The 13,157-nt window shown below is 48.8% G+C and overlaps 2 protein-coding genes across 7 annotated transcripts in view; one reads left to right on the top strand and one right to left on the bottom strand.

Annotated features, from left to right (window-relative positions):
- The window catches only part of LOC147622177 (uncharacterized), a 157,326-nt gene that overhangs the window by 70,356 nt on the left and 73,813 nt on the right, over positions 1-13,157 (bottom strand). The window lies entirely within an intron of this gene.
- On the top strand, positions 3,443-5,762 carry LOC147622179 (uncharacterized). Its single transcript, XM_086823288.1, has 2 exons — positions 3,443-4,039; positions 4,920-5,762. The coding sequence occupies exons 1-2, from the start codon at positions 3,571-3,573 to the stop codon at positions 5,624-5,626; spliced, it is 1,176 nt and encodes a 391-aa protein (XP_086679414.1). The 5' UTR covers positions 3,443-3,570; the 3' UTR covers positions 5,627-5,762.

Below are 13,157 nucleotides of genomic sequence, written 5' to 3' on the forward strand. Positions count from 1 at the left end.
CCTGGCATGAGGCTCATGGTCTTCTCTTTTTCTTTTCCCCTTATCCAACGGGGTAGCCCTGTCTGCATGGGCTCCATGGGCCGTCATAGAAGCTTCATGGGGCACGGTGGCATGTGCTCCACGAACTCGAAACTCAGATGCATGTGACTTACCTGCATATGGCATGGTCTCTCCATGAGACAACTCAGAAGGCAAAATTTTTCTGGAAGCAGACCTGTCAGCATGAGATACATGTCTTGCATGCATGTGACTTTCATGCCCTCCATGAGCACTGGCATACATATATCTATCAGGCTTTGTGCCTTGTGGAGAGGATGCATGACGAGAGGTGACAGTCACCTCTTCCTTTTGCATAAAAGATTTCAGCCTCTGGGATGCGGGATCTCCATGCTTCAAACGAGGTGGATTTCTGAATTTCAGCTCTCCGTCATCCCCCTCTTTGATATCACCTTTGCGAAGGAGATAGGCAAGTGTCAACTCCCTTGGTTTCTTGCCCACTTCACGAGCCATTGATTCGAAAGTTACATCAACCATAGCATCAGCCTTCCTGGCTTCAATAGCACTTTGCAAATGTGGATCTTCATGCAAGAACTTTAACTCTTGCTCTTGAGCTTGCAAAAGTTTTCTCATATGTTCCATTTCAGCCCTCATAGCATCAGGCTCTTGTTCAAGCATAACTGTCTTTCCTGGAGACAGTTGACCCTTGGATTCACTATCCATAACCCTTTCAAGGGGCTTGTGTCTACCTCGCAGGGCATCAGACCCACGAGAGGCACTAGAGGGACCCCTCGAATTAGGCACTTCCAAAGGGTTGCCTTGGCTGTCCATTGTGTTCAAAGTTTGCTAAAAGCGGGATGTCCAGTACACAGGTTCGTTTCCCCACTAGGAAGAGGGAAACAACCGTGCTCTGATACCAATGAAACCGATCCCGTCAAGTGGGAAAGACTCCGTTGGACACCCACACGCTTAATAGCACAACTTTAAAACCACAAATTTGAAATGGACAACTTAAAACAACTTGAAATTTAAATGAAATGAAATGGAAAGATGGACACCAGCACTGGGGCCGGAACGGGCCGACCCCCCCCCTCAATATATGATATATTTATTGGGAGTATTTAATAAATACAATGCTCCATGGGTTCCAAGAACCAGATAATGTCCATGTACATATGAAAACAGTACCAAACAAATAGGCTCGAATTTCGATGTAGAAGCTCGAAGCCGAACGACCACTAGGGTGGTCCAATCTCTACGGTCCTGTGCTTTCACTGGACTCCGCGGAGAGCGCCTCACTGGTGTTCCGAGACCACGCACAAATAGGCGCTCTCGTACTAACGCCTGGCTCTCCTGATCTCAGCACCTTTGGACCGAGGTTCGCCAATATAGCTTGGACAACCCGGCACCGAACGGGTGTTGGCCGAGCGGGATGAATCCTTTATCAGATTTAAATATAAAATACTTTACTCAAATCTGAAAATCACTTACTTGTAGATGGTTGATAGAAAACCAATACTTGTGGTATTTGTGTAGAATATGAAGCCACCCTTGTTGAAGGAATAGTTGCCTCGTGTAGAATCACCAAGACAAGTACCACCACAAAGGGCACAGCCACCTGCTGTGAGAGAGAAACATCCACTTGCAATGGAGGAGAGAGACCTGGCTGCTGATTGGAGATGGAGTGCACAACCTCTTGCCTGATTGGAGATGGAGTGCACAGTCACTTGCAGCCTGCTGGACAGAAGGAGCAACCACCTTGTTGAGATGGCACAGCTGCCTGCAGGAGAGGAGGTGGAGTATGCGCAGCTGTTTGCTGTAGATGGAGCACACAGCCACCTGGCTTCGAAGAGGAGGTGGTGTAGATGCCTGCAGGAAACAGGCGGAAGCTGCTGGTCGGGTAAAACATGCACAAACTGCTGGAGAGGGCAGCCCGCTGGAGGTGGAGCCACCTGTGTGCAGAGTACAGTTGGCTGGTAAAGTCGCCTGGTGAAGAGGGCAGCCTGCTGGGGAGTCAACGCAGCTGCCAGCTTCAGTTCAGGCAGCCGTCTGGTTGCTGCAAACAGCCGCCTGGCTTCAACATGAGGAGAAGATGGCGTGGAGTATGCAGCCGACTGGGAGAGTACGTGCAACAGATTCAATAGCCGCTTCAGGAAACATGCGCAGAGATGGTCGCCGGTTGGTGAATAAAACACCAGATAGAAGCGATGGTTGATCCTTTACGCTTGAAGGAAGGAGTCCTTTTTAATAAATTAATGTGGAGTTAACCTTGGTGATACCCACGTTTGCATGTGGGGGACTAGTGGGGGTAGGTGACCATGCCCACCGCCACACTCACTTAAAAGTGGGGCTCCCCACCTTGGCCCCTAAGTGGGTGCCCAAAGGGGGTGCCCACTTTTAAATAAATGTGAACACCTAACCTTATAAATTAAAGGGTTAGAATATAAAACATTAAAACAACAAGTGCAACATACTTACCACCTGTTCACATGCACCAAAACTCGTCAGAATACAGAGCAAACTTCACGACTCACTGGCAGGCGTCCCCGCTCAGTAAGTAACACGTCAAGCAGGCAAACACACAAATGTCATGCGAAAACAGTTTCAAACATGCAAAATATGTGTGCATGTGCAAATAGTAACATGGACATATCTCCCGTTCATGGAACAAGTACAAAATATCTTTCGGCACAAAATTGGCACGACATAAAAACATAAAATCCTGGTCTTCCTATGGAGTGACAGTCCCATAGGTAAGACACAGTTCCAGGCACGAGTCTCCCTATGGTGTGACAGTCCCATAGGCAAAACACGGCACGAATACTGGCTCTTCCATGGCGTGACAATCCCATGGATCGAACACAGTCCAGGTCATACACGGGTGGCACTGGTCTGGCTCCCGTCCATACGACACCATCCTGCTAACACACGGGTGGCACCAGTCTGGCTCCCGTCCATGTCAGCAAAATACTGGCCTCTTCACATGAGACACCGGCCTGGCCTCAAGTGAACGAGACGCAAAAACTGGAGATGGATCAAATGGTCGGCCAATTGGTGCCAAGGATTGTGATACTCTTGTGCAGGGCGGATGTACTTGTGAAGAGGCTTGTGCAGGGCGGATGTACCTGTGTGTAGGGAGGATGTACCTACAGATTCTCTTGTTTGAAATGTATTCATTCATAATGTATTTGGAAGAATCAGGTGCAGGCTGGTGGTGAATCCCCAGGCACCCGTAATCTTGTACTTTGCAGACTCTTTTGGTAATATAACCTAAAGGGGAGGGGGTCAGCCTATCATCGGCCCCTTTATGTGATGTACTATCATTTTCAGCTTTGTGGTTGTAATGCTCAAGTGTTAAGTGCTCAGAATCTTGTTCACATTTATATGATTCCAATACACGCATCCGCCTCCCGTTTCAATGGTATCAGTGCTCAGTTTTTCCCCTCATTAGAAAACGGTCTGAGGCTTGGAATCATAACCCATGCTATTCACACTTTTAGGGTTTTGTATTACTAATTCTTTTCTCAACTTTTTGTTTTGTTTTGTAGGTCTTCTAATCCTGATTTGAGTGTCATGGACAGCCACATTTCTGACAGTGTGGAGAACACACAGGACCGTGAATTTTATGGTACAAGGGATGCAAGAGATGCTGCAGGCAATGATGTCTATGGAGATGCAGGTACTCATGACACTATGCATTCTGATTTGGAATCTTTGAGGCGTCAAGTGCGACGCTATAGGGCTGAAACCGAAGAGCTTAGGTCATTGAAAAATGACCCGGATGTACAAAGGGTGTTGGCTGCGAAGGCAAAGGCTTCGGTCCATGAAGTCACTTTTGAAGCAATTGCAAAGGAAATGGATGTTGAGAAACCCCGAGAGCTTGCACTTGCATACCTAATGGTTAAGGGTGATGTATACACCGAAGCTGATGGTAGTTTGGCTTTCAGGAAGCCACCCCTCATGGCTGCCCGTGGTGATACACATGATGCACAACAAGCAAGAAGAGCACAGCAAGTGCCAAATGCTGAAAGGACAAGAGTCCCTTGTCATGGCCCTGTGAAAATGGAACAGCACAAGTGTGGGCATGGTGATTGCTGAGTCAGAATATTGAATGATTCACATGGGGGGTGCCCGGACAGAGTTAATGATGTGTGGACATCCCTAGGTGTGAAGGGGGGAACTAGAACATTAGTATTTTAATGTTTTATTAAAGTTGCCCCTAGGCCTTAGTGGCCCCTAGGGACTTTAATAACTTTTAAAGTGGGGGGGCCCTAGGATTATTATGGAGAGGGGGCCACTCCACTTTTGGAGTGTGTGCTTCTCTCTCCTCTCTCTCTCTCTTGCTTTTTGGAACGGGCTGATTTTGGTAAGCTCCGCATCTGTTCATCTCTCTCTCTTTCTACTGCTTGATGTCTGTTGTAGATTTGAGTTATCTGGCCCCTTGTGAGAGGAGGGGTATGGCAGATTGACAAGGGTGGAGACAGAGGTTGAACAGTACATGTATGTATGAGCTGAGATGTTGAATCATGTGCTTGAGTTATGCCAGATGTATGCTCATGGCTACCCTGCTTAGTGGTCTTGGCTGATCAGAGGGAGGCACAGTGTGTTACTTTGAGACACAGATCTGTGTGCGTGGATCCTCTATGCTAAGAGGTATTGTGGGCCGTCAGATTGGACATACAGGTGTAATCTCTTGGCTGATTTTTGTTGTACTCAGCCTTTCATACTTTTGGAATTGAATAAAGAAATACCGCAAGGGGCGCCAAGCTTTGAGGCCAACAGGTGTCGCTTTGTTTTCAGATTTGGGCACTCTAGCCCCAATCTTTTCTGTTTTCATATCTAGACTACAAGTGGACGGGTGACTGCTAGTCTACCGCACTCTGGTTTCTATCAGAGGCCGGTTTCAGTCCCTAGTGCTAGGCTTGATGCAGGTCAAGAGAAGAGTAAGGATGAGGGATCCTCTACTCATTCCCGCTTTGCTCCAAGAAGACATATCCATTCTCGTGTTGAGCTTTCCACTCATTTGGAGAGTGTGGCTCAAGAGAGAACGAAGAGGGATCGTGAATCTTTATCGCGGCATCATCATCATGCAGATGAACAGGATGTACATAGGGATGCATATAGAAGGAAGAAGCCTCGAGAGTTCAAGTCCGGTGACAAGGATGTAAAGTTTGAAAACTTTCAGGGACGGATGGACTCTACCAAAGCACTTGCTTTCATTACACAGTTTGAGATAGCTTTTTGCAATGAAGACTTTTCGGAAAAGTCTATGCTCAGGCATGTGGGAATGCATCTCAAGGATACGGCAAGTGATTGGTGGCTTGCAAAAATACTTGATGGAAGTGCTGCCCCAACTTGGTCTTCTTTCAAAATTCAGTTTTATGATCAATTCTTACCACCAAACTTTGCAAAGGATGTACGCAAGGAGTGGGATTGGCTGTCCCAAGATGAGGGAGAGTCCGTTGCTTCATACATAGCAAAGTTTTGGAAAGTCCTTCTCAAGGTTACTCCCTTCATGAAGATTGGAGAGGACGAGAAGAAGAGAAAGTTTGAATCGGGGCTCCATCACATCATCCAACAAAGCTTGGGAGTGTACCCAAATAAAACCATACAAGAGCTTATACACTAAGCCATGATTGCGGAGAACTTGCACATAAAAGCACCCACAAATAAGCCATTTACAGGTCAAAACAAGAGCAAATTCAGGACTGGTTATGACCAGAAAAAGGGTGGACAGCCACCTAAGAATGCTCCTGTCACGTGCATCCCGCACTTGGATGCCACGTAGACATTTCTGTACAGAAGGTGCAGGACCTGGGATGGTGAACTGGTCCCATGTGAGCCCAGTCCGGGACGAGTCAGCCAGGGATCCATCTCAGTCGTCCGAGGTCAGGTGTGCATTGTCCTGCACATGAGTCCAAGGTCAAATGTGCATTGTCCTGCACATGAAGCAGTGCCAGTCCGCGCTGTGAGTCTCCCTCTGGAATGATGTCAGATGTGCTGTGTATCTGGTTTGCAACTGGATGCCAGACATCTGTAGGCATGTAGGTTTGCATGTAGAGATGGGGCCAGCCCATAGGGCTACCCCAAGTGAGAAGATCTTGCATTTGCACTCTTAGTGTGGGCATGGGGGAGGTATAGAACCAAACCCAAGGGGCCAGGAGGGCCCACAATGTGCCCACCAGCCATGGCTTGGGCTGGAAGGGCTGTCGGCCAGCCCTAGGGCTGCTGAACAGGCAGCGGACAGGGTTAGAAACCCTACCCAGCCAGTCGGCCAGGTGTGGGGGGCAGTCCCACACCCATGCGCATGGTGCCCAGCAGTCAGGAGGCTGTCCCAGAATATATGCGCAGGCTGGACAGCAGTTAATCAAGTGTGAATACATTTTATTAATTAGACACAGTCGTGGGGCTTCATGAAACAGGCCGACTGGAGACAAGGGGGAGTATAAATACCCCAGCCCATAATCCATGTTTCCATCTCATAATTCACCAAGTGCTCCAAGCAAACAAGGGCCAGGACAGCCAAGAACATTGCTAAAGCAAAGGGGTGAAGGACTGAAGGTCAAGGGCAGGTTTTCCAGCCAAGAAAAGGTCAAGTACTTTGTATTTGTTTTCAGATTTACATCATTCTAATAAAGCAAATACACCATCCGTGGTGGGGGCCCTACAGAGGGTAATTGGGACCCAATACTGTGTCCTCTCCATCTCCCCCTTCTCTCTCTATTTTCTGCACATCGTCTTTCAGTTTGTGCGTTAATTCCGTCGCAAAAAGAGTGCTGTTTTCTGAGTTTTGAAGTACCGATCCTTCTCCGAAGCTTCCGCATATTACAGTGGTATCAGAGCTCACTTCAAGGACAAAGATTCAGCAAAGAAAACCAGAAAAATTTTTTCGCTAGTGTGGTTGGTTTTTAGACACCGGTGGACTACCCCTTTCGGAGTGACTCCTGTCCCTCGAAGGACGGTTGGTTTTTAGCCTCCGGAAGCCTCCGGAAGTCTCCCACACAGATAGTGGATGGTCAGATTGCGTTCCGGAAAGGAACTGCATTTTCCCGCTATGGCGAACTTCGGCGACGAGAGAGAACCAGAACCATGGGACCAGAGTGCACCAGGCAGCCCAGCTAGGGCACCCGGCTTGAGTGTACAAGACATGTTCCAGCAGATGATGCGAGCAATCGCAGACCAGACAACCAAGTTGGATGAGCAGAAGGCGCGGATTTTGGCTCTGGAGGAGCGTTCTCGCTCTCCAGCGTCGCGTTTTCCATCTCCTCCTCCCTCTCCTTCCGTATCCCAGATACCAGATCCTCGTCACAGGGACCCTCTCGCAGGGTCACAGCCGCAGCCAAGCTCCTTGCTTGAGATGCAATGCGTGCATTGGAGATTCGACAACGAGAAGACGACGCCATGCGACGAGTGGAACACGAGCGTTACCTCCGAGCTTTGGACGCCAGATTGACACCGGTAGCGCCCTCGAATCATTTTCCCGAGAAAATGAATTTCAGTAAGTATAATGGTAAACTCGATCCCACTACTCTGTATTCATGGTTACATCAATTTGAAGCTTACTTTGCCGCAGTTAGGAAATCAGATATTGACAAAGTGATCTTAGCCAGTTGGTACTTGGAAGGTGAGGCTATTCCTTGGTGGACTCAGTGGGCTCATGCCCACACCAGATCAGGTATGGCAGCTTATGGGTGGGACGAGTTCGTCCGTGACCTTAAGCAGCGGTTTTTACCGCCCCACTATCTTGATCGACTCGAAGACGAGTTCAGGGGAGCGCGTCAGAACGCGCAACCAGTCCTTCAGTTTGCCAATAGAATTTTGACCTTGTGTCTGCAATTAGGCTTATCTGATTTGGACAAGAAAGGGCAGTTTTTGTATGGCCTTGACACGCAAATCCAATGGGAGGTGCGTATGTTTAGGCCAGCCACCTTTGAGGACGCACTCTCGCTTGCGCAGAGTGCAGAAATGAAACACAATGGTGGCAAGCCCAAGACTTCCCAGCCGGCTTCTCCCAAGGCTAACGCCTCGGGGGGCAAAAGCCAGAACCAGACGGGATCTTCCCCAGGACAGAGCCCGGGAGCCTCTGGCTCCAAGAACTCGAACAATGCGTCTAAGCTTACTCCAGACCAGAAAGCGGAGGCTGGCAAGACAGGTGGCAAGTTGAGTGCTGAGGAGCTTGCTCAGTACAGGAAGGAGGGTAGATGTTACTTTTGTCACACAAAAGGACATACTTCTCGGGATTGTCCGAAGAAGCCTCCAAAGGCCGCCGCCGCCTCCACAGCTTCCGTGGTGAGCACAGCTCCCACACAGACCCCAGCGGCTACCCCTAGTTCTTCAACCCCCGGTGCTTCAGTTGGAGCAATTATTAGCCGGGAGCTCGAAGATAAGCAGAAGGGCGCCCATGACCAGGAGTATGAGCGCAACGAATTGCTCATGTCCTTTGGCTACATAGGTGGCCAGAGAGTCGTTGTCTTGTTTGACAGCGGCAGCACGGAGGATGTGATCACGGAAGAGGCCGCTAGGCATGCCCGTTTCGAGCTGACTCCGGTGGACAAACAGGTTGAGGGTTTTAGCACAGGTATGACAACGAGCGTCAAGTATGAAGCTCTAGGTGCTAAGTTAGTCATTCAGGGCATAGAGTTTGTGCGTGACTTTATGGTTGCCCCTCTTGTAGGAGCAGACATAATTTTGGGTATCCAGTGGTTTCACAAGTTTCTTCCTGATGTCAAGTGGGACAAGCACACGTTCCAAATCGATCGGAATGTGTCAAACACCCCGGTGACCATTAAGTGTGAGCCAGGTATTCCAAACTTTCCGCTCATAAGCCACTTGCAGGCTAAGCGAGCAGTCAGGAAAGGCGCACAGTGTGCGATGATTTACATCCAGACAGCCCAGACGGTGGCCAGTGCTTCCGAGAAGTACTCGGTTCTCCATGAAAAGTTCCAGAAGATTTTTCTTCGGGACAGTCTCCCTCCCCAGCTTCCCCCGTCCAGACCGGAGGATCACAAGATTGACCTCCTCCCAGGCTCGGAACCCCCGAGCAAGTTTCCGTATCGCCTGTCTAAGGCAATGGAATCAGAGTTGGACCGCCAACTCCAAGAATTGTTGCAAGCTGGCTTCATCCGCCCCAGCGTGGCGCCATTTGCAGCACCGATCTTATTTGTCAAGAAGAAAGATGAGTCTTCTCGGTTGTGTGTCGATTATCGTGCACTCAACAAGCTGACTATCAAGAGCAGATTCCCGATGCCTCGAATTGACTATATTCTCGAGAGGCTGAATGGAGCTAAGGTGTTCTCTAAATTGGATTTAAAGAGTGGGTACCACCAGGTTCGGATTGTTGAGGGGAACATCCCCAAGACAGCTTTCCGTACAGAACGGGCCCACTATGAATTTGTGGTCATGCCATTTGGTTTGACGAACGCCCCAGCTACATTTAACCGCATGATGATGCGTATTTTCCGGGAGTTAATTGGAGTGTGTGTGTTCATATTTCTGGACGACATACTCATATTTTCAGCTACAGTTGAGCAGCATGACATTGATGTGGAGAAAGTCCTTAAGTTGCTGGAAAGCAACGAGCTCTATGTCAATGAAAAGAAGTCAGAATTTTATCTGTTCCAGGTACATTACTTGGGATATATAATCAGTGCCGAAGGCATTCGACTTGATCCGGCTAAAGTGGCCGAGATTGTTAACTGGGAAGTACCTCAGACTGCTTATGACATTAGATCATTTGTGGGTATATGCCAGGCATATTCCACCCACATTGACAAGTTTTCTGATCTCTCGGCAGACCTCACCGATCTGCTAAAGGGAGTGAAAACAAGGAGGCAAAAGATTCGAATGACTCCACGAGGGTTGGAGGCATTCCAGAACCTCACGGTGGCTTTATCAGAAGCGCCTTGTTTAGCCCTTGCCTCGTGGGACGAACCATTTCAGGTGATCACCGATGCGAGTAACATCGCAATTGGAGGTGTATTGCAACAGAATGGTCATCCAGTAGCTTACATGTCTCGTAAGTTACTGCCCGCCGAAAAGAACTACTCAGTCTATGATCGTGAACTCCTAGCAGTTATACAGGCCTTGAAACATTGGAAACATTTCCTGTATGGCCGTGACTTCGAGGTTCGCACTGACCATCAGGCATTGCGCTGGATTCAGACGATGCCAAGTGCACAGTGGAGTGATCGACAACACCGCTGGAGTCAGATATTCCAGCAGTTTGGTGGCATGATTGAGTACCTTCCAGGAAAGGCCAATCCAGTGGCCGATGCTTTGAGCAAGAAGGGACAAGTATCTGCGATTCAGACCACTAGACTTAACCTTGTTGGTACAGGACTAGAAGACATGAAGCACACGTACGCGGATTCCGAGGAATTCGGTACTCAGTGGAAACAGGCATTGGATGCCACAGGACCATGCCATTTTCTGATACGCGATGGTTGGCTTTACTACAAAGGCCGACTGTGTGTCATGAAATCATTCCGGGCAGCTCTTCTCCATGATGCCCATGACGCCATTACAGGTGGTCATAGGGGCATGAATTCGACTCTGGAGAAATTAGAACGGCAATACTATTGGCCAAAGATGAGGCGTGATGTGTTTACATATGTACAACGCTGTGACATCTGTCAAAAGGTGAAAGCTACTCGTGGAAAGAAGATAGGGTTGTTACAGCCTTTGCCAATTCCTGAGGGTCCTTTCCAAGACATTTCGATGGACTTTGTCACAAATCTGCCTCCCAGTCCGAGTAAGCGTGATACACAGTGTTTAACTATTGTTGACAGGTTCAGCAAATTTGTTATGCTTATTCCTTGCAGGGCCAATGTGACCGCCGAGGATGTTGCCCAGCTATTCATTCGGCATTGGTACCCGATTGGTGGGATTCCTAGGACCATAGTGTCAGACCGAGATGCCAAGTTTACCAGTCATTTTTGGAGGGCATTGTTTGATAATTTGGTACTAAGTTGAATTTTTCCAGTGCATTCCACCCACAGACAGATGGCCAGACAGAGATATACAACCAGTTGGCCTTTGATGTGCTGAAGTGTTATGTCCACGATCAGCAAGGTAAGTGGGAATCGTTTTTGCCTTTAGTTCAAGCTGTTTTGAATGACTCTTTTTCTTCAGCTATTGGCAGGACTCCATATGAGGCAGCGTTTGGAAGGCCTTTCCAGTCGTTGTTAACCAGGATGTCGTCTTCAGTACCGGAGGCGAACAGAGTGACGGAGTCTTACCAGGAGATCCTAGAGTCCGTTAAAGACAGGTTGGCTAAAGCGCAAGAGGCCTACACTCGACAAGCCAATAAAGACCGAAGGGACATGAAGTTTTCGGAAGGAGATTGGGTATATCTTCGGATTATGAAGCAAAGATTAAAGCAGGTGGGCAAGCGATGCCCAAAGTTGTCTTTCAGGAGCTTCGGACCATTTCCCATCCGGAAAAAGATTAATGAGGTGTCTATGCAGTTAAAGCTACCTCCGAGTTGGACTATGCACGATGTATTTCATGTCAGTTGGTTAAAGCCATATGCAGGTCCACCCCCTTCAGAGGTCAAAGACGAAGCGGAACCAGACATCATTGATGAAGCAGAAGTAATGGTTCCAGAACAGATCCTTCTGCACCGTTTCAAGCATGGCTCAGGCCGAAGACTACGACAGTTCCTCACGAAGTTTCAGGACCGAGGAACTCATGAAGCGGTATGGCTCGACAAAGAATTTTTCGAAGACTATCCGGCATTATTGACGGATTATTTGGAGGCTATGCAGCTTCCGTCAAGTTAAGCAGAAGGGGATGTCACGTGCATCCCGCACTTGGATGCCACGTAGACATTTCTGTACAGAAGGTGCAGGACCTGGCATGGTGAACTGGTCCCATGTGAGCCCAGTCCGGGCGAGTCAGCCAGGGATCCATCTCAGTCGTCCGAGGTCAGGTGTGCATTGTCCTGCACATGAGTCCAAGGTCAGGTGTGCATTGTCCTGCACATGAAGCAGTGCCAGTCCGCGCTGTGAGTCTCCCTCTGGAATGATGTCAGATGTGCTGTGTATCTGGTTTGCAACTGGATGCCAGACATCTGTAGGCATGTAGGTTTGCATGTAGAGATGGGGCCAGCCCATAGGGCTACCCCAAGTGAGAAGATCTTGCATTTGCAATCTTAGTGTGGGCATGGGGGAGGTATAGAACCACCCCCAAGGGGCCAGGAGGGCCCACAATGTGCCCACCAGCCATGGCTTGGGCTGGAAGGGCTGTCGGCCAGCCCTAGGGCTGCTGGACAGGCAGCCGACAGGGTTAGAAACCCTACCCAGCCAGTCGGCCAGGTGTGGGGGGCAGTCCCACACCCATGCGCATGGTGCCCAGCAGTCAGGAGGCTGTCCCAGAATATATGCGCAGGCTGGACAGCAGTTAATCAAGTGTGAATACATTTTATTAATTAGACACAGTCGTGGGGCTTCATGAAACAGGCCGACTGGAGACAAGGGGGAGTATAAATACCCCAGCCCATAATCCATGTTTCCATCTCATAATTCACCAAGTGCTCCAAGCAAACAAGGGCCAGGACAGCCAAGAACATTGCTAAAGCAAAGGGGTGAAGGACTGAAGGTCAAGGGCAGGTTTTCCAGCCAAGAAAAGGTCAAGTACTTTGTATTTGTTTTCAGATTTACATCATTCTAATAAAGCAAATACACCATCCGTGGTGGGGGCCCTACAGAGGGTGATTGGGACCCAATACTGTGTCCTCTCCATCTCCCCCTTCTCTCTCTATTTTCTGCACATCGTCTTTCAGTTTGTGCGTTAATTCCGTCGCGAAAAGAGTGCTGTTTTCTGAGTTTTGAAGTACCGATCCTTCTCCGAAGCTTCCGCATATTACAGCTCCCAAAGATGGCCGAGATGCAAAGGATGACTCCGAAAAGAAGCCGGGGGGTAAACGCCACAATTTTGGGCTCTCAAAACAGCAATTGGAAGAGTACAGGAAGGCTGGAAAATGCTTTAAGTGTGGCAGTAAAGATCATATATATCCTAAATGCCCACAGAATCCTAAGAATGCTGAGCCTAATGTGGAAAAGCCTCTTGTGAATGTTGTACCCGATGTGCAGGGTAATACAGGGCATGAGCCCAAGAGTAGAGTCATATGCAAGGCTTGGGGCAAATTGAAGGATCAGCCC

This window comes from Cibotium barometz, chromosome 29 (genome assembly GCF_041138505.1).
Source record: "Cibotium barometz isolate CiBa-2024 chromosome 29, ASM4113850v1, whole genome shotgun sequence".
Lineage (NCBI taxonomy): Eukaryota > Viridiplantae > Streptophyta > Polypodiopsida > Cyatheales > Cibotiaceae > Cibotium > Cibotium barometz.

Excerpts from the sequence above, each read along its gene's own strand:
- LOC147622179 (XM_086823288.1), top strand. The coding sequence starts at position 3,571 with ATGGACAGCCACATTTCTGACAGTGTGGAGAACACACAGGACCGTGAA. Across the intron at positions 4,040-4,919 it reads TGCTGAAAGGACAAGAGTCC|TTGATGCAGGTCAAGAGAAG; the intron begins CTTGTCATGGCC and ends CTAGTGCTAGGC.